Genomic DNA, 26,734 nt, shown 5'->3' on the forward strand with positions numbered 1-26,734 from the left:
TAGAGTGTCAGCTAAAGACTTACAGAAATCTCTGGAACATGCTAACATCTCTGTTGACGAGTCTACGATACATAAAACCCTAAACAAGAATGGTGTTCATGGGAGGTCACCACGGAAGAAAAAAATATTGCTGCACGTCTGAAGTTTGCAAAAGTGCATCTGGATGTTCTACAGCGTTACTGGCAAAATATTCTGTGGACAGATGAAACTACAGTTGAGTTGTTTGGAAGGAACACACAACACTGTGTGTGGAGAAAAAAGGCACAGCACACCAACATCAAAACCTCATCCCAACGGTAAAGTATGGTGGAGGGAGCATCATGTTTTGGGGCTGCTTTGCTGCCTCAGGGCCTGGACAGCTTGCTATCATCGACGGAAAAATGAATTCCCAAGTTTATCGAGACATTTTGCAGGAGAATGTTAGGCTATCTGTCTGCCAATTGAAGCTCAACAGAAGGTGGGTGATGCAACAGGACAATGACCAAAAACACTGAAGTAAATCAACAACAGAATGGCTTCAACAGAAGACAATACACCTTCTGGAGTGGTCCTGACCTCAACCCGATTGAAAATGCTGTATGACCTCGATAGCGGTTCACACCAAACATCATATTGCTAAAATGAAACAGTTTTGTAAAGACGAATGGTCCAAAATTCCTCCTGAACGTTGTGCAGGTCTGATCCGCAACAACAGAAAACATTTGGTTGAGGTTATTGCTGCCAAAGGAGGGTCAACCAGTTATTAAATCCAAGGGTTCACATACTTTTTCCACCCTGCACTGTGAATGTTTACACGGTGTGTTCAATAAAGACATGAAAACATATAATTGTTTGTGTGTTATTAGTTTAAGCAGACTGTGTTTATTGTTATGACCTAGATGAAGATCAGATCGAATTTTATGACCAATTTATTTAGAAATCCAGGCATTTCCAAAGGGGTCACATACTTTTTCTTGCCACTATGTGTGTACATTATACTATCAATTGGCAAAGGAGAGCCTCAAATATCACATTAATTTGTACATATCCACTGTATACATGACTTGCGGCAAAGTTGGTTCCTGTTTCAGTCATGTCTTTGGTCACGTTGGTGTGGGTCATATAAAAAACCCGTAATGATTGGTTGACAATAGAGCCTCCCACAATGCAGGTGATGGTTGCAGGATGAAGTTGGTGAAGAGCATCTGCAGAAACTTACTGTCGACTGCAGTCAAACCTTCATGACCTTTGTTCACATGATTTATGTAAAGTTGGGCACGTTCAAGTGGATCACTTTTGTCAAATCGTGACCATTGTTGGTCACTACCATTTAAAAGTATGTTGCATTAGTGATAAAAATGGTCTGCCTTGCGCCTACATGTCGACTGCATGAACCTTACAAAAATCATGTGATCAAACGTCATGCAGTTTTTGAAGAAGTCGCCGCAGTTGCTTCTCATCACCTGCACCATGCAGCCATCACCTGTATTGTGGGAGGCACTATGTCAACCAATCGTTAGGGTGTTTTTGAATGACCCACTCGAACGTGACCAGACATTACCAACTTGCCACGATTCTAAAGCTCCAGGGGTTACAAATGAAAGTGATAAGATACTTTCTAATCATTTAAATGTACACGCATTATGTTTTCAGTTTGTGAGTGTGTGATAAACTTTTACATTTATTCTGAAGAACTTTTGCAAACAGCAGCTATGTTGACACTGCCATGTTGATCTGAGCCTTGCGGTTGGAAAACCACTAGTGTCCGACTTTCAGCTGTTGCAGATGCACCTCCCCAGACTTCACCCGAAGACTTTCGTCTAGTCGGCTTCGTTTGGCTTACCGCCCGAACACACCCATTTTCTAGGCAGTGGCTGTCGATAAGACTTTTCTGGACCTCTCTTCCCGACAGTTAAAGGTCCCGAAGCCTTTGTGCATGTGCAAGATTCTGTACTTTACACACAGTCTCTGATCTACTCCTAAAGAACCTCCCTTCACATTTGTATGATAATTCAAGTATTACCAGTGAAACATCCATGCAGCATCTGCATACCAAACATATCTGTTTCAGGGGGATATGCATATTTAGATCTTATTGAGTTAGTGTAGTTACAAAGAACCCTACAGTGTAGTTAGGAAGAATCCTACAGTGTAGTTAGGAAGTATTCTACAGTGTAGTTAGGAAGTACCCTAGTGTTGTTTTATGTAGTGAGCGAACGTGTCAACAAGCAGACGGAGTTAACAAACTGTAGCATAGCCTTGCTGTGCTTAGTTCAAAATAAAATAAAATATTTTGCCTAATGCGCACGATGTTGTGTTGTAGAAAAATGTAACCATTTGTACAATCATCCTAAAAATCTCATAAGAAATTACACAGTAACATACGCTATTATTTTTGGTTCTGTTATGTAGACCAGTATCAGTGTTTTTGCAGACATTGTTTCAGCTTTGATCTAACTTTATCTAAACGAGCGCCAGTCGCAACAGTAGCCTGTTGTTTATGAGTAAAGCCAAGACTGTGTGTAAAGTAGAGAATTCCACACGAGCAAAAGCTCTGGGAACTTCAGCTGTGGGGAAGATGGGGCCAGAAAAGTTGGATCCGCAGCCACTCCGTATTTTCTATCTCCATAATCGTCAAGGTGGTAGAGTACTCCGATAGACGGTTGAATCAACTTTTCCACAGAGGGGGACTAGAAGGTGAAAAACCTTTCTAAACAGGTTTCCTAGCGTCACCTCCAGCCCAACACCCAGGTGTCTGAGGGCAATTACCAGGATGTCAGGCAGCTATTTCCACCCAGATGGGTAGCTGGTTGCTCTGCATGCTGCTCACTGCAGCCAAGCCAGAGGAAGGAACCCTTCATTACGTATGTCAACTGACAGCCTGCTTGCTGGGGGCACATTCCACTAGACTAAACAGGTGTGTATGGAATTCATGACACAATGGGTGGAGCTCAAGTGTAGCGGCTCCCTCCAACTCATCTCCCCTGTTGCTTTTTCACCCATCCTGTGTTCTCAGACCTTTACAGATGGAGGAAATGAATCCTGTTTTTACTATTAAATATGCCCCAGATAGACAACCTATATTGGGGGCTCCCTAAAAATCTGATTTCTCCCTTCCCTGTCATTATACTACTGTACCACAGAGAGCAATGCTATTCACACCATAATGTTCAATATCTTACCAACACTGAAGAAATAACTAAATTATACATTTCTCAAAATTTTCCCAAATATTTCTAATTTATTAATTTAAATAACTTAAAATGGACACAAAAATACCCACCCGTTAAGTTTTGCACAATGACCGTTTCCCAGGCACCTTCTCCCACCGAAGTAAAAGACAACTGTTGATTGTTTCCCTGGGAAATGTAGGCGCCAACATGCATTTAGATCAGAGGGAGAAAACATGCCCAGGAAACCCAGCCAGAGGAGCGCATCGACTGGGGAGGTCCTTTCTATCAAATCTGGTGAGGCTTCCCTATTGACAAATACATTGGTTTTTTCCCCAATTCTGGCCCATATGGGAACAGGATAGGAGCTGGACAGTGCATACGACCGGAGCAGGTATTTGATCCATACAAATCAAATGAAAAACGTTTAACAATAAAAGGTTCACAGGTACACTATTGGCAAATTAGTACTAAAGACCAGATGTGCCGCTAAGACCATATAAATATCCATAATTATATATGGGATATAATTAATAATCAATGATATGCACAATCCTGCACCCTAACCTAATCCTGTATGGACAATAACCTACTTCATACAGGCACCAAGACATCTGAATATAGGCATGTCACTTTAAAACCACTCTGGCAAATACCGGACAATGAATAAACAATGACAATTTTGTAAAAATGCAAAAACAGAATAGTCATACATGGGGATAAACATTTACAAAACAATAGGGGTGAAATAATTTTTTTGAAGTAATAATCAGACCAAATGTTGCTCCCTTCGTGTCCATCTCATTTCGACCACTACTAGACGAACATTTTCTAGGAAAACTGCTGATTGTTGCTTCCCCATCTCATCATGTTGTGTTTCACTCTATGAATCAAAAACATTGCATAATCTTCTAATAAGTCCTCTATCCTGACTCCCTTCCGACAACCTGATTTGGTATAAGGTAACTCAACTCAGACATGACAAAACATCTCACCAGTTTCCCAACACGAGGCTAGCTGGGCAGTACACAGTACCATTTCAGCAACAGGAGCCATGTCAAGAAGGGGGTGGGGAAAGAAAGAGGCATTTTCTGTTTCTGCAAAATATCTAAGACATTTTGTTTAGTGAACACTGAACAGAAAGAAGCCTAATTTCAGATAGGGGAGATGAGTCAGACTGAAGCTCAGTCAGACTGAAGCTCAAACAGTCTTGAGCTAGGTAGCTACTGTATGACACACACAATCATTAGTGCTGTGTATGAAACACAATAAAACCTCTCTCAGATCATGACAGTGAGGAACCATGGAGAGAACTAACACACACAGCGGTGAACCCATTTGAATTCAGTCACTTTTTCCACAACATTCCTTTTGTTTAAACAACTTTCCATACATTTTTTCCCCATGGAAGAAGTGGTGAGAAAGTGACTTTTTGGACCTAAATGCCAAAAACATTCAGGAGATAAAGGTGCTCAAAGATGCCCCATTTTGCATACCCCACCCAACCAAGAAATTACTAAGTAGTCTGACAACTCTGTTAGCAAGCTTTAAAAATATATCAAATCTCAAGCGTTTATCTTTTCCAGTGATGTAGACATGGATGTCTCATTGTGTGGTGGGGTACACAAAATGGGTCAACTTTGAGCACATTTATCTTTTATGTTTTGGCATTCAGGTCCAAAAACTCACTTTCTGAGCACTTCTACAACAGACAAATACGTATGGAAGGTTTCATTCAAATGAAAAAGGGGTGCTGTCAAAAAGTAATTGAATGCAAATGGATTTATCCACAGGGGATTGGGAGAATATATGGCAATAAGGAATGAACAGGGATACAAGATGCAATGAGTACAAAAGGGACAGTACAGAGTCAGGGGGATAGAAAGAGTCTGGGAAAGACGAACAATATTCAGTATATATATACACACACACACACACACACACACACACACAGAGAGAGAAGACTCCAAACAGCATTAGAGTCGTCTCAACGCTCGCTTTTTATCAGTTTTCTTCTTCCCTACAACATTACTATTGCTACTGCTGGAGGTAGTACTGCTTCCATTGGCTCCGTTACCCAGAGCAGCAGAGGGGGCAACCCCTGACCCCATCGCCCTCTTGGTAGGGTCCCCTGCGTGTTTTTTGGGCTGGGGGCCATCGGCGGGGTCCTGGGGCACCCCCGACGTCCCCCCGTGCCCCCCCATGGCATGGATCTCAGTCAGGAGGCGAGCACGGGACGCATACTCTGTATAGTCCTCTAGGAGCAGACGCCCCGCCTCCTCGTTGAGAGCCGACTCAGGGTTGGGATGGATCATAAGGCACTTGATAGTCTGAGGGGAGAGAGAGAATGAACACCAGTGAGTCATCAGGGTATATTTCAAGGGTTTCCATGAACCAAGCAGAGATGACTATACAAAATGTTAAGAATATAAAATGAACCAGATACAATATTTTCTTTCACCCATTGCTATTTTGGATTATTAAGAAGCACCCATAGAGATGCTTAAATATTTCTTACCAGTAATACATGTCTGAGTCCCAGCTCTGCCCTCCAGTCCCTCTTCAGGACATTGACACAGATCTCTCCCTTGTGGCCCACATTAGGGTGGAAGATCTTGGTTAGGAAGTAGCCTTTCGGTGGTGCAGCAGGGAAGTCCTTCCCCAGGACCAGGCGCATCCGGAAAACACCCCCGGCAAACGGGGTTCCTTCTATTGAAGCACAATAAATAAACCACATCAAGCAGGGGTTGACATTACCGGTTGTCCAGGGCAAGTAAACTCAACAGTCGGTAAGGTGGAATCTGCCTTTTGTCCTGAAGACTAGCGCTCATTCACGTCGACTCGAGTTCCATTTGTTCATGTGCATAAGCGATCACACAGTGATCACACAGTTCTCCCTACATTCTCTTTCACCTGCATTACGCATCTCACTCCATTCAGATCCGACCGCTCCCTCTACACAAACGCGTTGTGCACCCAAGCTCCCATTAAGACTATAGAAATTACTGCTTAGAAAAATGCATCTAACAGATGGGATACACAAACCAAACTGTAGACAAGCTACATTCTTTGCCAAATCACGACAGCTTTATCACAAATTCAAAATGGACTGGTTGATTAAAGTAGGGAAACGTGTTCCAACTACGAGCTGCAGATTTGAAAAAAATAAATGCATCTGGTCTATTAGCAAACTGCTAGTCTGTCATTTAGAATAGGTCAGATGGACATATGTAACAAAAACATTGTTTTTATGAAGGCAAATAGCCAATAAGCTAATTACACCCTGTTAAAACAGGAGTAGGCTAAATGTGCAGTGATATTGATGAGAAAGACGTTTCGGTAGCAAATGTCAGTGCTCAAATGGCGGTAGGAGTCCATAATTTAACAAATTACCTTGCAACTCAAGTAGGCCTATGTGTTTTCCAGTTCAGACAGTGAAGATTGGACAACTAAATAAAATGTTTAGGCCTTTGTGCCAACTGCCTCTAGTAGTGTGTTAGCTAGCCAGTGTGTAATCTGAGCATAGTTGAGGTCCAACCTGAATTAGCCACGAAATCTAGAGTTTGAAAGCGACTTTTCTGGAAGCTGTGCTGCACCATTTCCCCTACATTTTACCCCACGTGGGCCAGCCCCTAGCAATTAGTTTCAGACAATGAGCTTCAGCTCCTCACCATTTGAGTGAGAGTCAAAAAGATACTCAGCAGAGCGATAGTATGCAATTTCCATGTACCACTTTTGGCTGCTGAGAGCTACTTTCAGAACTATTGTCTAAAAAGTACACAAAAGTACCAGAGACTTAAATTTCATGCCTCTATGGAGGATTTTACATGTGTGATCATTACTTCATACTTTAACCCTTTTCATCAGAAGTCTGTCAGAGTAAAGGCGTCTGCATGCTTCCCAGCCGAAACAGTTCGGAAGAGTTTGTGCATATATTAAGACAATATTTTGCACCATTTTTGTTAGTTTTGGACTTCGGTACGTTTTTTTTTTTTTTTTTTTTTTTCTTCGGGCGCACATTTTTTCTTGCGGCAAGCCAAAGTTGGTAGCCAGAGTCAGTAACCGAAGTCTACACCCCTTTGTCAGTGATTGGCCAACAGTAGGGATTCTTCAGTGAAGTCGGTTGTCATTCAACGAGAGACGACTCGTTTTCATGAAAATGTTTCATTGCGAAATACTGCAAACATCCTTGTCAAAAACGTCAAAACTATTGACAGATTTCTTGAGTTATCTTAGATTAATTCTGACTATGTTGAGGAAGTGTATACTGGCTATGGCGTTAAATGGACAAACAATACTATTTCTGCTTTTTACTTGTTTTTCCAAGCGAAGGTCTTTTAAGGGAGTATGCGAGCACACTCGTTTGGTTCGCCTAGCCAACTTCGGCTACCCGCCAGCCGAACTGAAGCATGCTGACGCCTTAAGGGAACTTCTTTACAGATTTACCATGAAACTTATGCAAAAAGGGGTTTGAATAGTGGCATAAGTGTGCTGACTCATTCAAACAATGTTCACATTTTTTACATTTGTACGTGTAAAAGACCATTTTCGTTTTTTGGGCAAGTGACCATGACCTTTGCCTGTACTTGCCCAATGGACAAGCACCTTTGATAGCTTAATGTCAACCCCAGCATGTTCTACATTACAGCTTCCCTAGGCAGACAAAACATTTCCCATGACACAGAGGTATGCGTTACCTGGTCCCTCGATGGCTGTATGGAGTTCTGTGATGTCTTCTTCGCTGGGGTAGATCTTGATGCCCTCAGGGGGATCTGCAGCTAGTGCAGACACCTCTTTGTACACCAGACGCAGAACCTGGGGCGGCAAGTTCTCTACATTGGAGTTCTATAAATGGGGCACACACATACATTACTATTCTGTCCCACTACCAACAGAAAGGTGCAAATATGGTAAATACTATAGATATGGTATGTGTGGGTTCCATGATCACAAACACATTAATAACAGGAAAATCTCAGTAAGAGACAATTTCAGTAAAGCTGTCACCAAAATGGTTGCTCAGAATCAATGTAGCCATCTACTGTCTGATAAGCCTTAGGCCTGTAGCCGATTAAACTCAACTCCACGATTTATGATGGAGTTGAGCTGCGATTAGTGTGAACAGACTGGAGCTCCTTAGTCACAACATCAATTTTAATAAAAAGTACTGATTTCAACACCCAAAGAATAGCCCACAATTCTGTGTAATTGCGGGCTATTCTTTGGATGCTATAATCAGACGTTTTTGATAAAAACGGAATTGTATGGGACTAAGGACCTCCAGTTTGCCCACACGAGTCGCTGCTCAACTCCATTGTAAATCGTGGAGTTGAGTCGCTACAGTACAGGCCAGGTGGTAATAATATCATCATGAGAGTGCAGTGGATAAGCTGTGTCACAACTGACAACTGCGATTTCAGCCAATGTCTGGCAGTTTACCTCATTGATAAATGTACAAACCGGTCAAAGATATTGTATTAGCATTTTCTAGCCATACAAAACGGACATCAAGTTAGCTTTATTTGACAAAGACAGAATGGCTAGGTTGTAGCTAGCTAGCGAATTAACAGTTAGCCGAAAGCTAGCTAATGGTAACATTGCTGGCTAAAATTACTGACTAGTTCACATTGTCAAGTCAAATAGCTAATGTACCATTAAATCGCCAAATCGTGTAACACATTGTAGTTCTTATTACAGCTCATCAATTTAGCTAAATGAGAGGAAATAAGATATCTAGCTAATAAGCTAACATTAGGTAGCTAGCCAGCCAAATCATCATTAGGTAGCTAGCAAACTTGCATAGGTAGCTACATACGCCAACTTTGGGGTGTCCTAACGTTATGATAGTTAATTTGCTGACAATCGTGTAGAAGTTAGTCATTCATCTTTATGGTGGACAGTTTGCCATTTAAATTGTGTTCGGGAGAAGTGTCAACACTGAACTAGCCTGCAAAATAAAATCGTAGCTAACGTTATCAGCTAACGCCAGTTAGTTAACTATAGCAAGCAAACAACCAACTAACGTTAGCTACCCAACTTAACTAGCTAACTAAGTTAGGTCTCGGCTAAGTAACGTTACTGTAGTTAGCTAGTTAACGTTAGCTAAACAGCTGGCAAACAATTTGACTTGCTTTGTTAGCTAGCTAAATAACCAATAATTGTATCCATTTATGAAAGTGTTTGTAAACAATTTTAACTTACCATGTCTTCCGAAGAATATTACTATTCAGGTGACTGGGGCTAACTAACTCTGTGATCCTCGTCGAAATAGCAACGGTAGCTAGCAACTAATAAATGCTTGCAGCGTATGCTTGATTGACGAGAAAGTGGTCCACGACACCTCAAATAAATGAATAAATGCAGTTATCGCCGACTACTTAGATCTTGAATGGCCAAGCAAGCGATCAAGTTATGCTAACGCGTTAGCCAGCTGCAGCTTGCTAGCTGAAATCCTTCTCCTCAAAAGTTCATATACACTGATAGCACGTAAACTCCAGTTCGTTATTCTGCTAAAAACAGCCTGCTTTTTGGGGTAAACAACGTATACAGTGAAGGGAAGCGAGTTACTGGAAGAAAGTGTTTTTAGCCAAAATTATGTGGTGGCCAAGTGCTAGAGTAGCTAGCCAGCTACTATTTTCGTTGACACGGAACACAACTACGTCTCCCAAATGAAATTGTGTTGTGTTGTCTTGACCAATCGGCATTTTAGCCATACAACACGTGTACAAACTTCGTAACCAACAAGACCAATCACATATCGTAGGGGGTCTGTCGTCATCATACTTGACATTTCCACCAGCCATCCAAAGTCGAGAATGTCAAAAATGCTTCCAAGCCATAGGTGCGTTTGAAAAACTCATACCCACCCAGAGGGTAGGCCTTCATCTTGACAGACAGCCGCACACAATATAAACTTTTTTCTAAACTTCAATATAACCTAACCCTAGTGAACCCAACTCTACCATACAATATACCTATAGACGGCAGTGTCAGAGGAAGGCTTAACAAATTATCAAAGACTGTTCTCTCTGCTGGCGCAAGTGGTACCGATCAAATCAATGTACCAAGTCTGGAACCAACAGGACCCTGAACAGCTTCTACCCCCAAACCAAAGAAGTTTCTGAGTGGTGCAGCGGTCTAAGGCACTGCATCTCAGTACTAGAGGCGTCACTACAGAGCCTGGTTCGTTTGCAGGCTGTATCACAACTGGCCGTGATTGGGAGTCCCATAGGGCTGTGCACAATTGGCCCAGTGTCGTTAGTGTTTGGGAAGCTAGGCCCTCATTGTAAATAAGAATTTACTCTTAACTGACTTTCCTAGTTATAATAAATAAGACTTGTAAACAATATTGCGAAATAGCTAATCAAATGGCAACCCTGCAGTGACTCTATGCACACTCACATACACTTACACCCAAACACACACATTTGCATACTGGCCACACACTTTCACACTCACCACATACACTGCTGCTACTGTCTATTATCTATCCTGTTGCCTATTCTCTTTACCCCCACCTATATGTACAATACATAGCTACCTCAATTACGTTGTACCCCTTCACATTGACTCGGTACTGGTACTCCCTCGTTATTCACTGCATATTTATTCCTTGTGTTACTATTTCAATTTTATTTGTATTTATTTTATTTGATCTTTAACTATGTATTGTTGGAAAAGGACCCGTAAGTAAGCATTTCACTGTGAGTCTACACCTGTTGTCTATGAAGCATGTGACAAATACAATTTGATTTGATTTAATTTGAATTGAATACAACTAGTCGAGGTACCAGTCTTTTTAGCTAACATTCAACTCCTTGCCTCTCCTGTCATTTGCTTTGGCAAGGAGTGGAATGTAATAGCTGAGCAGAGACACAGAGTTGGCAGCCAGGCTAGAATGCAACAAATCAGAGAGAATTTAGAACGTTCGATGCTATCAGAAGCATGAACTATTAGTCAAAATGTTAGATATGCTTGGGAATTGTTACAACAGCAACTTTGTGTAACAATATGGTCTTCATTCTAATGTTCACACATAACGCCATCCATTCCAAGGCATTACAACAAATGTAGCTATTTCTCAAACCTGTCCACATAATTCTTTAGGATCTTCCACAAATCACCTTTTCACTCTTCATGACTTTTGGTGAGCAGCACAATAAAACCCGGGTACGTAACCCCTTGTTGCATGAGGTAAAACATTTATTTGCTCATGGTTAAGGTACCAAACCATCAAGCACTGGCATCCAACATTATAATAAGGGGTTAAATATCTGTACCTGTAAGACTCTTATCACATGTATTACTTGCATGGGGGAAACTTTTACAGCTCACAGCAAATCTAATGTAAGTGTTGCTTCCGTACAAACAAAAAACAGAAAACATCACAACCTGCCAACCCCAGTCTACTGACATCAATGTGTGATTGTGGGGACATAAACTCAGATTGAATTTGAAAGCCCCTGGCCCTGACCAACCATCCTGAGAACTATGGTCACAAAGGCCAGAGTGGGAAAGTGCCTACCATGTGCCAGACAGAAAATTGCCTGTTATTTAAAAGTAAATGAATGTAGATGAGTGATTATTAATGCCATCCTCAAGATACAGTGATACACCTGAGATTTGAAAAGGTACATTCCAAGTAACATTACATTTAAATTATTCCTAGTATCCATCATTTTGGAAGGGAAAGTTTTGGCCTTCCACCCCCACTGAGACTTTTTCCTGCAGTATTTCTAGTGACCACTAGAGAGCGCCTCATCACTACATTGTCTGCGTGTTTTTATTTTTGGATTCTGTTCTGGATGTTTTCTTCGAATTATTTGTAGGAAAACAGAGCACAGACATTTTCCCTTGTGTTCCTCTCTGCAATCAGAAAATGGTTTTCGATTAATGACATGATTGCTTGTGTCATATGCAAATACTTTTTCTGAAATTTGATTTTTATGGCTGTTAATTGCGATGTTGTAAAAATACAATAAAGTATTTACATTAAACAGTTTATACTAAGGCACGCTCATTTGGACGGGATGTTTGTCTTTTCCCATAGAGATAGATAGAGGACTCTAGTGCCCAAATGTCTATTTTAGAATGGGCAGCGCCATTGAGCACTTTCACCATTTTGAAGTAGTCACTGGGTGGGACTTCCTATGGGTTAAGGAAGGATCACATAATTCCAACCAGGTCACCAGGAGGGATCAGCCAATGCATTATACTTGTGAACAAACATTCCATAACTGCAGGTGGCAGTAAATCGGCAAGCTTTATACCTGTTCAAACAACGCACTCCAGGTGGCAGTATGCACCAAGAGGCCATGGTTCCAGTTTTGCTTCTGTACCACAGTTTAATCTTAAGGATCAGACTTTTTTTTTCAATTTTCGCCTAAAATTACATACACAAATCTAACTGCCTGTAGCTCAGGATTTGAAGCAAGGATATGCATATTCTTGATACCATTTGAAAGGAAACACTTTGAAGTCTGTGTAAATGTGAAATTAATGTAGGACAACATAACGCATTTGATCTGGTGAAAGATAATACAAAGAAATAAAACATGTGTTTTTTAGTTTTTTTGTACCATCATCTTTGAAATCCATCACTCACAGCCGAAGATATTAACATTTTATATTAATCAAATGTCCAGTCTGTTTTTGGATGATGTGATGACGTCATCACTGCTTGCGCTGCTCCTTGTGCGATGGTAATCCCAGATATAGACGTCCATGAAATTAATCAACCTATGCGAACGTGAGTAGATTACCTTGAAAACAACAGGCGGACATCTTGGATGTAGTCTTCAGTTCTTATTATATCTCAGTGGTATCCACACATTCAGTTTGTTTACCAAATCATAGAAAATGTACTACTTCAAAATGGAGATGCCCTCAATTGCGCTGCCCCTGCTCTCACAAACGCCATAATAGTACATATACAATGATGCGATGTCTATCTAAGTCTATGGGCTTTTCCAGGCGCGCCATCTTTGCTGGCACCACGCATAGTTCCTGGCTTTCAGCGCGCACTAATCACTGATTGGATAGCCTGATGCGCGTTGCAGAGAAATTCAGCGAGGACAAAAACTACGCTCGCTCCAATTTACGGGGCGTGACAGTTGAACAACAACAATCATGCTTCCGGTTTTCCCCCCATTCTTACTAGAGAGTTCACTAGCATGTTCTTGTGAGCGTAAAATCGCACAATCAACAAGTTTATGTATAATAGATTTACGTTTACGCTAGGTACATTTTATTATTTTGTTTGTCGTGGAATAAGAGCACCAGAGGAGCTATTACTGACTTTGAAAAACCGCTTTATTTGACCATTACACTGCGGACAACTTCCAATACGGTAAAGACTGATCTAGTTAGTTAGCTAATAATTGAATGAAATTAAGCATTCTATTGGACTTCAAATGGACGTGTTTTTTTTCTGGAGTATTACAGAGGAGATAGCAAATGTTTTGTTCCCTTGGAAAGTGTTTCATTCATTCCTTTTTACTGTTTTGTTGAAAGTTCATATTCAACAATGTATTGAACAGCTGCAGTCAACATGCTTATGTTTTGTGTATTTTGTCTATCAACAGGGTTATTATGAGCGAAGGAGAGGTATTCCATGAGAAGCAGCGACTGGAGTTGTGCGCCATTCATGCTCTGAACAACGTTCTGCAAGAACAAGTGTTCACCAAGGAGACAGCAGATGACATCTGCAAGCGGTGAGGTCACTTAGGTCAGGCGATGAGTGTGTAATGTCATCTTTAGGGGGCGGTGTTTTGGCTAAACAGGGTTCTTTGTGTCAATGAACACACAGGCTCTTCAATATGCAATCTCTGCATGTAAATCATCAAGTACTGCTATTAGCCTGTGATCCAAAGAGCACCCACCACACTTTCTCCATGAGTTCCAAGAGCATGTGAATCTGTTTTTACCATGTTCCCCTCTTTCCCCTTCCTCCCCAGGCTAGCTCCACAATGTGTGGTGAACCCTCACCGCTCGATGCTGGGCACAGGCAACTATGACGTCAACGTCATCATGGCTGCCCTACAGAGCAGAGAGTTGGCTGCAGTATGGTGGGACAAACGCAGGTCAGACTTCAATACCTCAGGGCCAGACAGATTCGGAAGAGATGATTGGCAATGAAATACACCTGTGTAATAAATCCAACCAAGTACTGCTACAGGTCATGAATACCTAGTTTTATTGACCAAAGAAAATCTACTGATAAGGAAACTTCGCCACAGATTCTGTCTACTCCTACTGTTCATCACTGTTCCTACCCTTCACCACCACTGTGGCTCTGTTGATTTTAACCCAAAATCTCCTTCCCTTTTTTCTATTTCTCCCTCAGAACAGTACAGAGTCTCTGTGTTGACAAGGTCCAGGGGTTCATCCTGAACGTTCCGTCACGTGTCTCTCTCGGAATTGTGTCCCTCCCCGTCAAGCGGCGGCACTGGCTTGCAGTGCGCCAGGTTAATGGACACTACTACAACCTCGACTCCAAACTAAAGAGTCCTGTCTGCATCGGGAACGAAGCAGATCTCCGGTGAGTGAAGGGAGGGATGACGACTATGCAGACATGTATTGTACAACTCCTAATCAAAGACACAGTATCTCCAACTTTACAGCTCATAGTGATAAATGCAAAAATATGCAAATGCTAAACTTGTCATGCTAATTGTTTGCGAACAGAAATGTCCTTCGCTATAATTTTTTTTTTTACATAGTTACCCTGTCAGGAACTCTTGAACGCAGCCCACAATTTGACTGTGGTAGACTACTAGTCCGAGTTCGATCTCATCCTGTTAGAGGAGTGGTCACATGGGGCTTACCACAGTGTCTGTTTGTTACAGTTTGCACTCTTGTAAACCAGTCTCTCTCACTCTCCCATTTGTTCTCTCTCTCTCACCACACTCCTCTTCTCTCTCTCTCAGTACATTTCTCAGTGAAGTTCTGTCTCCGGATGTGGCAGAGATGCTCCTGGTTGTGAGGAGGGATGTGGAGGAGTACGGAACCTGGCTGAACTCTGACCTCAGGAAGTGATTCCTCTGGCCTGGGCATTCCTTCATTCATTCAGCATGGGACTCAAACTTTTGCTCTATTCTGGAAAAAACAAATAACATTTTAGAAAACAAGAGGCGCTTAACAAAAAGTAACTATTTCAGGAAATGCATTACCGGTTGCTGAGGAGTGTGGGCACTCTTACACACACGAAGTTCCAAAGAGAATTTAAGATGACGAGGGATTTCTGTCCCAAATGGCTTGTTTGTAACAGTTTACTGGCTGTTGTTTGGATTTCTACACTACAACTGCATCTATCTTTTTCCTTCTCTCTCGTCCTTCTTCCGCAGCTATGCACTGCACTGTCGAGGTAGACCAGTTAGAACTGGTTTGTCTTTATTCTATGCACTGAGGAGGTACAGAAGAGGTATTGGATGTCATGTTGACACCTGACTGTGTGAAAATAATGCTTCTATGTTTGTGTTCTGTCTGTGTCTACATCTAACTATGCATATCCAAGTGAATGGGAGCACTGTCTTTCTGTTACACGTGCTCAAACTACACACACACTCAGAGGATATAAAGAAAATGTTATTTATATGTAACGATATCTCGTTGTCTTTCAGAGGTTCAGCAGTACAGTTCATTCACAGTTGAGTGACTTAAACAAGGACAAACTTTATTCTTTGTTATTATTTTATTTATATTAGACTCTGGAGTGAAAAAGGATGCCATTCAAAAGGAGCATTGATTATACCATACAAACGCAATTCAAGGGTTAACAAGGTCAGTAGGCAAGGAGGGTGTTCAATGAAATCTGACATCACATATGTACATAACATCCTATAGAGACCCCAGAAACCCACTGCTATATAGTTATTATTGCTATTTACGGTAGGGCTACTGCAGCACCAGTGGCAGGAGTTTTATTGCTATGTGCCTGCTGTCATTGCATGGGAGTTGTAGTTCTAATGGTCTCGAGGTTGGATGGGAGTTGTAGTTCTCCATTCAGCCTACAAAGAGGTACTATAGCCCTCTCTTGAATGTTCTTTTTAAGAGCAAAGTTTCATGAGGGGATGGGCAACTCCAGTCCTTGGGGACTTGGTGTCCCTTCTGCACCTGACTCCAATAATCACCTAATCATGATCTTCAGTTTAGAATGCAATTAGTTTAATTACCACTCCAGCCCCAAGGACAGGAGTTGCCCATCCCTGATTTAGATAATGTCATCAACAGTGAAATGTGTAGTATCAGAAGGTAATACAAGGGAGATACAGAGTTTTCACCTATAAAAAGTAAATCAAATAAAAATTGCACGTTGAATACCAAGTGAGGAGACTGCATATTCATTCAACCAAAAATGTGTTTTGTTTCTACGTGTCAGTGTTTCTCTACAACAAGATATAGATATAAAAACGTGAAAATAAATTGATGCTACATTTAAAAAATATAGAACTACAATGTCGTAACGTCAATACCATTCTGGCTCGCCGCGCAACTTGACACTGGACAGACAAGGGGGATTGTAAGGGGTGACTTTGACCAAGTGAACCTGGTTCAGACCTCTTCATAATCATGCTACCTACTGTATCTATCTGACATTAGCTTACTGTGAGGTTCTACAGCAGGCCATTCAACCTTTTTGGTACTGACGTTACACACCTTTAATTTACATCTAAAGCTCCATTTTTCGGGATTAGTTATTTTTTCTTAATCTCAGTAAAGTGTCCATTCATAAGAAAACCAAGAAAATCAATACTTTTTTAAACATAACAAAATTATCGTGAATACAGATTCCTTGAATGGGCGGAGTTGGGGTGTGTTTGACTACCCCCGTAACCAGTCAGCATGCTGGGAGAGTACTGTACTTTCAGAAACAGCATTTTGATTCGATATGGGGGAGCCGCCATTGAAGATCCACAGAGGAGGGTGTGCAGAGAGCAGGGAGACAAGAAAACAACAAGAAATCTCCATTATTCAAATTTGTTTCAAAATCATCTCATGTATGAAGATGAGCACTCACATGGTCACATTATTCCCCTAACAACAGGGGTAGAGGAGGTAGAAGTTATTCACAACCACTGATCCAGGGTCTTTACCTCCAAATGGTTAAGGTTAGGAATGGGTGTCAGGTAATCTGATCCCAGATCAGAGGTGGATGGAGGCAACTTCTACCTCAAGCACCAGGGACTGTTGTAAAAGTTAGAACTGGGATGGTAATGCTAGAAAGGACAAAGGTAGGGTAATGGTTAGGGTTAGGTCTCAGGTTTGTGGTCAGAAAGCACTGTATTTACGTCCTTTCTAGCATGTCCAAAGTCAGAGAGGTGACAACCGATGGAGTTAGTTGTTAGGGGCAGAAAGTGAGCTTTCCCATTCAAGCGATAGTACACATACTTTAGGTTAGTTGAATAAAAAAAGAATGCCAGTTTACAGCAGGTGCGTAGACAGAATTTAGTTGGTAGATGGGCCTGCAGAAATTTGGATGGGCCAACACCACCCAGGCCCACCCATGCCTACACTCCTGGCCTACAGGGTCCTGTGAGGTTGGAGCCACACCACCACCACCATCACAACCATCCCCACTACCATCACCACCACCACCACCACAACCATTCCCACTACCATCATCACCATTACCATCACCATCACAACCATCACCACCATCCCCACTACCATCACCACCTTGACCATCACCAGCAAAACCACCACTACCATCCCCACTACCATCACAACCGTCATCACCACTACCATCACCACCATCCCCACTACCATCACCACCATCCCCACCACCACTACTACTACCATCACCACCTAGACCACCACCACCATCACCACCACTACCATCACCACCACTACCATCACCACCATCCCCACCACCACTACTACTACCATCACCACCTAGACCACCACCACCACCACCATCACCACCTAGACCATCACCACCATCCCCACTACCATCACCACCTAGACCACCACTACTACTACTACCATCACCACCTAGACCACCACTACTACTACCATCACCACCTAGACCACCACCACCACCACCATCACCACCACTACCATCACCACCACCAGTTAGTTAGATCCAGAATGTTGATTATCGACTAACGACAAACGTACAGGCAAATAACACCTCGAGGGACGGTTTACACGCATAGTGATGACAAATGACACAGATTAGGATGTCACGAATACAAAGGAACTCACAGAGGGGGGTGGGGACTGCCTGTCAGTCAGGGCTAGGCTCTCATAGCCAGGGTTGCCATTGGAGGAAACGTTTGGAGTCCTGTGTAGAGACAGAAAGAGAGAGGAAACGAAAGGAAAAGGAGGAAGGCAGAAGAGGAGGAAGAGGAGCAGAAGTGGAGAATGAGTGAGAGAGAGGGGAAAAATGGATGAGACACATTGAGAAAGACGAAAAGAGGGAGGTGGACCAAAGGAGGGAACCGAGGTGGGGTAGGAAGAAAAAGGGAGGAAGAGCGATTAGCGAAATGGTGATGTAGAAACGGACCTCCTTATAACTGGTGGCATTAGTGTTATTAGGGCACTACATCTACGTAGGCAGCGGGATAGCTGGTGGTTTCAGCATGGGGGACACAGACATTATACACACAGTCCACTCCTGATAAGTGCACTTTGGGAAATGCAAACTCATGTACAATGATGAAGTGCACATTTGTGTACAACGTGTACGTGCATTGCAACTTAAAACTTGAGACTTCACCAGTCCCAATTCAAAATACATTCATTTTTAATTGCTCTGGATGTCCACATGCTCCACTTTAGTGCGTGCTTTCCAGACGGCCCCAAACCAGAGCATTTATCAGGAGTCCACTGCATTCTTATTGGTTATTGGGAACCTGGAATCTGAGTTACTTTACTCTGGGCAGTTTGGTCATGATACTGTTACTATTAGATCTAGGCTAGGGCCACTGACGATCAGTGTTTACAGCACCTGAATACAACAACTGGACTTGGCATTTAGTTATGTTCTACATGCTAAGGCATAACGTAGGAAAGTACACTTCTTAGGGCATTAACTGGACTTGCAAAGTATAGAAAGAGTGAAAGAGAGGAAGAGAAAGACAGAGAGAGAGTGAGAGAGTGATAAAGAAATAATAAAGGACAGAGACGGAAAGAGAGAGGTGAGAGTAATTTGAGAGACTTGATAACATGAGACTTGGACACCACAGTGTGGATGGTGGGTGGGAGTGATGGAGTTTTACCTAGGTCAACCTGAGCCTCATATCTCCGCAGTATTAAGGCCCGTGTCTCAAATGATACCCTATTCCCCATATAGTGCACTACTTTTGGACACTTGGCCCAAAGTAGTGCACTATATGGTGAATAGGGTGTCATTTGAAACACACTCAAGATCTGTGAGTGATCGATCGGACCGGTCTATGTCTGTCTTGGAAGGCGCGACAGACCGATAGACAGACACACAGAAAGACAGACTTCTGGAGTTGTGTCTGTTTCTCTGCCTACCCTGCAGTCCACAGTAGACCTGTCTGTGTGTCTGTTTCTCTGTCTACCCTGCAGTCCACAGTAGACCTGTCTGTGTGTCTGTTTCTCTGCCTACCCTGCAGTCCACAGTAGACCTGTCTGTGTGTCTGTTTCTCTGCCTACCCTGCAGTCCACAGTAGACCTGTCTGTGTGTCTGTTTCTCTGCCTACCCTGCAGTCCACAGTAGACCTGTCTGTGTGTCTGTTTCTCTGCCTACCCTGCAGTCCACAGTAGACCTGTCTGTGTGTCTGTTTCTCTGCCTACCCTGCAGTCCACAGTAGACCTGTCTGTGTGTCTGTTTCTCTGTCTACCCTGCAGTCCACAGCAGACCTGTCTGTGTGTCTGTTTCTCTGCCTACCCCGCAGTCCACAGCAGACCTGTCTGTGTGTCTGTTTCTCTGTCTACCCTGCAGTCCACAGTAGACCTGTCTGTGTGTCTGTTTCTCTGCCTACCCTGCAGTCCACAGTAGACCTGTCTGTGTGTCTGTTTCTCTGCCTACCCTGCAGTCCACAGTAGCCCTGTCTGCGTGTCTGTTTCTCTGTCTACCCTGCAGTCCACAGTGGACCTGTCTGTGTGTCCGTCTATGTTGTGTGTGTGTTTGATTCCCCTGACGAAGTTATCCGTATGTGTCTATATGGAGGCAGAGTGAATCTGACTACTCCATCACTGTACATGTATGGGTGGGTGTGAGGTAGAACTATATCCAATGTATTCCCAATGTCAAACGTTTGCCGTGTGTTCATGTATGCTAACATTACAGGGTGTGGTGAAGTAAATATGTGTGTCTTTTCAAGCTGTGCATCTAAAACCTCTGTGTGTCTCTGTTTTGTGCCTATCCTTTACTTATGCTCGTTAACATAGCAGACTTAGTCAGTAGGTCTGTGTGTGTTCATGCACACTCCACTACTCTATACTAGGCCTATATGAGTGTCCTAATCTTGTTGGCTTCAGTTGGGACTGACTTTAGATCAGTGACTGGGGGCAACTTCCTCTTATTCCCGGGGGGTCTCTCTGAGGCAACTCTGTCTGTCTGTCTGTGTGTCTGTGTGTCTGTGTTACTCACGGGAGGGGTGGCGCGCTAGAAAAGGGAGGAGTCCACCCGGCCCCCTGGTAATTATAGAAGGGGGGCAAGGCCCCTCGCTGAGACCCCACGGCCGGCTGTCTACGTGCCTGATGGGAAGTGAAGGGGTCCTCGCTCTCGCTGTCTGAGTCTTCATACTCCTCGGAATCACTGTCGCCCGTCGGAGAGAGGGGAGAGGAGAACTCATGAGAACAACAATTAGGGGTTTTGGTAACACTTTGTATGAACCTTTAAATCCTATGGAACAGATACGGAACACACTCTTCATGTGTGGAAGACAGACACAACATCTGTGTACTTTTACTCTACTGTACAAGAAAAGAAAACAAAAGTAAAATAATAATATAAAGTACTGTGTAAAGGTTTTAGGCAGGTGTGAAAAAATGCTGTAAAGTAAGAATGCTTTCAAAAATAGACATGTTAATAGATTATATTTATCAACAGACAAAACGCAAAATGAGCAAACAGAAGAAAAATCTAAATCAAATCCATATTTGGTGTGACCCCCTTTGCCTTCAAAACAGCATCAATTCTTGTAGGTACACTTGCACAAAGTCAGGGATTTGTAAGCATATAGCCAGGTGTATGATTAAACAATTATACCAAACAGGTGCTAATGATCATCAATTCATTTCTGCAAATGTTGGGGATTTGGTCAGAATTAATGGTCTCCTCAATACTGAGAAGTACAGGCAGATACTTATCCATCATGCAATACCATCTGGGAGGCATCTGATTGGCCCCAAATTTAATCTGCAGCATGACAACGACCCCAAACGTACAGTGAAAGTCATTAAGAACTATCTTCAGCGTAAAGAAGAACAGGGAGTCCTGGAAGTGATGGTACGGCCCCCACAGAGCCCTGATCTCAACATCATCGAGTCTGTCTGGGATTACATGAAGAGAGAGAAGCACCTGAGGCTGCCTAAACCCACAGAACTGTGGTTAGTTCTCCAGATGTTTGGGCCACCCTACCTGCCGAGTTCCTTCAAAAACTGTGTGCAGGTGCACTTAGAAGAATTGATGCTGTTTTGAAGGCAAAGGGTGGTCACCCCAAATATTGATTTGATGTAGATCTTTCTTCTGTTCGCTCACTTTGTATTTTGTTAATTGATAAATATAAACTATTAAACATGTCTATTTTTTTTAAAGCATTCTTACTTTACAGCATTTTTTCACACCTGCCTAAAGCTTTTGCACAGTACTGTATATATATATTTTTTATCTGTTAAATGTATGGGTTTGGGATGGTGCATTCAGCAATGTCCTTTGGAATACAGACGTCCTGTTAATTTTACATCGATACTCGCAAATAGAAAAAAATAATCCCCTTGTTGATCCCTTAATCTGTTTTTCCCTTCATGTTTCTGGCTGTGACACAGTTGGAAGCTGTTTACTACAGACAGACAGAAGCTCTGACAGACCTGGAGGTACAGTAGTGAACTACATATCCATCCAGTACGTCAACCCACACCTAGAGATGCACCTCAATATAGTACAACCTTACCTTACTGCTGAGCATGTTCAGAGGAAATGTTCAACTATGATGTAGAAAACTTCAGCAACAACATCATGACATCAATAACATATCTCTCACACACACACACACACACACACACACACACACACACACACACACACACACACACACACACACACACACACACACACACACACACACACCTGGGGAAGCTTCTCCAGGCGCCAGGCAGGGAACAGAGGATGGCAGTGAAGGCCAGAGCCGAAAGGAAAGAGTAGAGGGAGAGGTAGAGCAATCCCTCCATCCCGTCATAGCACAGGCCTTTCAAAGAGTCAATATAATCCTAAGAAACAGAGACAGAAAGAGCAAAAAGACTTGAGAAAACAGCAAGAACACACCAGAGCCCATTACACCCCATGTTAAACACTAGGCCTACCTTGTTGAGACCTCGACAGCTGAGTAGAGCCACTAGCTGGTGAAAGTTGCCCTCTGTGGCATTGAGAATCTGCTGAACCTCCCTGAGTGACTTCTACAATGACAATAGGTAAGGATAATATCACACTTAGTTTCATAAACATGTCACTGTGCTTTATATATTTGGAAGCCATTTTGTGTCATAGGTTGCACCCTGGCCCAGTGTGACGTACCTCTGCCTTGGGGACCTGTGGGAGAGCGTTCCGGTCCAGGCTGGATAGGTGTGTGTGGATGCTGGAAAGGGCCCTCTGTGACTGGGTCAGCAGCTGCAGACAACAGGTCATTGAAAATATTGCTTTGCTAACACTGTATAATCTATAAACATCCTGATCAGTACCTATCAGAAAATACAAGTTTACTTACTGTCCTATATCAGTGCCACCAGGGTTGGAATTACAGAGCTGCCCAGAAATAATACTAACCCCCATATATTTACATTGGTCCAGCCCACTCATTTCAGGGCACTCAGAAGAGTCCATGTGTTATTGAAACCCTGATCCCCTAACACCACTACGTGAGACACAGCATCTACAGAGAACAGTTACTACCTGCTGGAATGGGCTGTTCATACGTCTGCTGCAGGTCAGGTAATAATCCAACACGTCTGGATAGGACAGAGGACAGCAGCAGACCATCAATCAGCAATGAATACAGTGTGTCAGGGCATTTCAGCATCAAAATGAATGGCTATATGAATGAAATGATCAGAGACTCTTTGTTAGTGTGCAGCGATGCACTACTGTACCTGAGCTGGTCCCAGAGTTGAAGTGGGTGGAGTTGAGCACAAATGTGTTGGGATCTGTACAGAAGTCACTGACAGCCTGGAGATGCAGATAGAGGTAGAGGGGGAAGAGAGGTACAGAGGGATATAGAAAGAAAGACATAGATAGAGAGAGAGAGGTAGAGAAGTGAAGGGGGAGAGAAATGGAGGGAGAGATCATAAGGGAAAAGTTAACAGAGACACACTGACTGAATGACACACTTCCCTCCTCAGATATCTGACTGCAGCGCGTGGCCCACTGCCTGCTCTATTGACTTACTGAGTGAATCACATGCAGCATAGATCTACTGTCCCTCTCCATGCTGCATAGACCTACTGTCTCTCTCCATGTTGCATAGATCTACTGTCCCTCTCCATGTTGTATAGATCTACTGTCCCTCTCCATGCTGCATAGACCTACTGTCTCTCTCCATGCTGCATAGATCTACTGTCCCTCTCCATGTTGTATAGATCTACTGTCCCTCTCCATGCTGCATAGACCTACTGTCTCTCTCCATGTTGCATAGATCTACTGTCCCTCTCCATGTTATATAGATCTACTGTCCCTCTCCATGCTGCATAGACCTACTGTCTCTCTCCATGCTGTATAGACCTACCGTCCCTCTCCATGCTGCATAGACCTACCGTCCCTCTCCATGCTGCATAGACCTACTGTCTCTCTCCATGCTGCATAGACCTACCGTCCCTCTCCATGCTGCATAGACCTACCGTCCCTCTCCATGCTGCATAGACCTACTGTCTCTCTCCATGCTGCATAGACCTACCGTCCCTCTCCATGCTGCATAGACCTACCGTCCCTCTCCATGCTGCATAGACCTACTGTCCCTCTCCATGTTGTATAGATCTACTGTCCCTCTCCATGCTGCATAGACCTACCGTCCCTCTCCATGCTGCATAGACCTACTGTCCCTCTCCATGTTGTATAGATCTACTGTCCCTCTCCATGCTGCATAGACCTACTGTCCCTCTCCATGTTATATAGATCTACTGTCCCTCTCCATGCTGCATAGATCTACTGTCTCTCTCCATGCTGCATAGACCTACCATCCCTCTCCATGCTGCATAGACCTACTGTCCCTCTCCATGTTATATAGATCTACTGTCCCTCTCCATGCTGCATAGATCTACTGTCTCTCTCCATGCTGCATAGACCTACCATCCCTCTCCATGCTGCATAGACCTACTGTCCCTCTCCATGCTGCATAGACCTACTGTCCCTCTCCATGCTGCATAGACCTACTGTCTCTCTCCATGCTGCATAGACCTACTGTCTCTCTCCATGCTGCATAGACCTACTGTCCCTCTCCATGCTGTATAGGTTTTTACTAGATTACTTGTAGTTTTTCATGTTGTTTGTCTAATTTTTTGTAATGACTTGGCGCTGCCTATCTTGGCCAGGACGCTCTTGAAAAAGAGATTTTAAATCTCAATGAGCCTTTCCTGGTTAAATAAAGGTTTAAAAATAAAAAAAAAATAAAAAAAAAAAAAAAAAATAGACCTACTGTCCCTCTCCATGCTGTGTAGACCTACTGTCCCTCTCCATGTTGTATAGACCTACTGTCCCTCTCCATACTGTATAGACCTACCGTCCCTCTCCATGCTGTGTAGACCAACTGTCCCTCTCCATGCTGTGTAGACCCACTGTCCCTCTCTATGCTCTGTAGACCTCCTGTCCCTGTCCATACTGTATAGACCTACTCTGCGTTTCTCTTTCCATCTCGCTCTCTCCCTCTCTCATCCTGCTTTTCTCCCCTCTCTTTTCATTTACATCGATCCCTCCCTTTTTCCTCCCTCCTGACTGCCACGATGTAAAAAGAGCTGCAGGCACACAGACACAGAGCAAGGGGCAGGCTGACCAGGAGAGGGAGTGAGAGACCCAGACACACACAGAAAGAGAGAGAGTCGGTCCAGGGCAGTTTAGACCCACAGCTGGGTCATTGTTTGTCTGTCAGTGGCCAGGGACAGAAGGGCTCTGTGTGGACCGCTGGACGGGCTCTGAGACGTCTCCAGCCAGCTCCACATGACACTGGTCTGCTTGAACCCCTCTCCCTCCAGTCCTAGCCTTTCAACCTTCCTTCATAGACACAGGGGCGCGCACAGGGTGCGCACACACACACACACAAATGTCTCCCCTCCCACTGCCCCTCTCTCCTGACAAACTTCCAAGACATGGATTTGGAATGGGACAGTTGCAAGAAAGAACACTCCCTGGCAGTTCTCAGCAAATGTCAACAGTTCTATATTCTTGGCTCGCTGCTTTATCAAAGCAATGTTGAGTAAAGATCTCTATGTTCTCTATTCCTTCCAAATGTTTATTTTATTTTTATTTAACCTTTATTTAAATGACATAATAATTTGTTGCTTTTACTATAATGATGTGTTATGGTCTGTGGTGTTGTGGTAGGCATCAATCAATAGAATGGCCAAGATTGTGTCATAGCATAGAATCAAATGGTATTTTTACTGTCACTGGCTGTCCCACTTGTCCCATTTCTACACCACCCTAAACAAACACTTTCTCCAACCCCCTCTCTTTCTCTCTGTGGGTTCTGGTGAGTCTTTGGAGTTCTCCCTCCCTCCCTACCTCTCTCTCTCTCTCTCCCTCGACTCTCCCTCTCAACTCTCCCTCTCTCTATGACTCACTCTCTCTCCCTCTCTCTGGGACTCACTCTCTCCGGGACTCACTCTCTCCCTCTCTCTGGGACTCACTCTCTCTCTCTCTCTGGGACTCCCTCTCTCTGGGACTCCCTCTCTCTGGGACTCCCTCTCTCTCTGGGACTCCCTCTCTCTCTGGGACTCCCTCTCTCTCTCTGGGACTCCCTCTCTCTCTCTCTCTGGGACTCCCTCTCTCTGGGACTCCCTCTCTCTCTGGGACTCCCTCTCTCTCTCTGGGACTCCCTCTCTCTCTCTGGGACTCCCTCTCTCTCTCTGGGACTCCCTCTCTCTCTCTGGGACTCACTCTCTCTCTCTGGGACTCACTCTCTCTCTCTGGGACTCACTCTCTCTCTCTCTCTCTGAAAGCACTTGTGTTCTTCTTCCATCTCCCTCCAAGCCATACGCCCACACACAAGTTAACATGCATTAACATGTACTACTTACATACACACACACACACACACACACACACACACACACACACACACACACACACACACACACACACACACTAATTTCTGCCCCATTTTCCTTCCTTCTTGGTCCCCTGCCATGACTGCAGTGTTCCCTAGGAGAGGCTAGTCTTTTCACAGTTTAGCACAATGGGCACAGAG

At 43.5% G+C, this 26,734-nt stretch overlaps 3 protein-coding genes across 11 annotated transcripts in view; 1 reads left to right on the top strand and 2 right to left on the bottom strand.

The window, feature by feature from the left end:
• Nucleotides 1–3,768: 3,768 nt before the first annotated feature.
• Nucleotides 3,769–9,838, bottom strand: ube2s (ubiquitin-conjugating enzyme E2S). Its single transcript, XM_014201698.2, has 4 exons — nt 9,351–9,838; nt 7,847–7,994; nt 5,668–5,858; nt 3,769–5,479 (listed from the first exon to the last, which is right to left on the bottom strand). The coding sequence occupies exons 1-4, from the start codon at nt 9,351–9,353 to the stop codon at nt 5,126–5,128; spliced, it is 696 nt and encodes a 231-aa protein (XP_014057173.1). The 5' UTR covers nt 9,354–9,838; the 3' UTR covers nt 3,769–5,125.
• Nucleotides 9,839–13,474: 3,636 nt separating this feature from the next.
• josd2 (Josephin domain containing 2) lies at nt 13,475–15,746 on the top strand. Its single transcript, NM_001141575.2, is given in 5 exon segments — nt 13,475–13,497; nt 13,733–13,861; nt 14,105–14,230; nt 14,494–14,688; nt 15,077–15,746. Coding segments are annotated over 4 exon segments (552 nt in total). The 5' UTR covers nt 13,475–13,497; nt 13,733–13,739; the 3' UTR covers nt 15,186–15,746.
• Nucleotides 15,747–15,825: 79 nt separating this feature from the next.
• Nucleotides 15,826–26,734, bottom strand: part of ttyh1 (tweety family member 1) — a 30,698-nt gene continuing 19,789 nt past the window's right edge. Inside the window, exons 8-16 of one of the 9 annotated variants that reach the window (XM_045718806.1) lie at nt 23,430–23,505; nt 23,233–23,288; nt 22,858–22,950; nt 22,647–22,739; nt 22,414–22,553; nt 20,713–20,880; nt 18,354–18,432; nt 17,243–17,365; nt 16,866–17,005 (exon numbers count right to left, since the gene is read on the bottom strand). In XM_045718806.1, coding sequence (XP_045574762.1) covers nt 17,315–17,365; nt 18,354–18,432; nt 20,713–20,880; nt 22,414–22,553; nt 22,647–22,739; nt 22,858–22,950; nt 23,233–23,288; nt 23,430–23,505 — 756 coding nt within the window. In that variant the 3' untranslated portion in view covers nt 16,866–17,005; nt 17,243–17,314. Of the gene's footprint in view, nt 17,011–17,242; nt 17,366–18,353; nt 18,433–20,712; nt 20,881–22,413; nt 22,554–22,646; nt 22,740–22,857; nt 22,951–23,232; nt 23,289–23,429; nt 23,506–26,734 lie in introns of those variants that run through there. The other 8 variants (XM_045718807.1, XM_045718805.1, XM_045718808.1 and 5 more) reach the window with 8 other exon arrangements.

This window comes from Salmo salar, chromosome ssa05, assembly GCF_905237065.1.
Source record: "Salmo salar chromosome ssa05, Ssal_v3.1, whole genome shotgun sequence".
In the NCBI taxonomy this organism is placed as follows: Eukaryota; Metazoa; Chordata; class Actinopteri; order Salmoniformes; family Salmonidae; genus Salmo; species Salmo salar.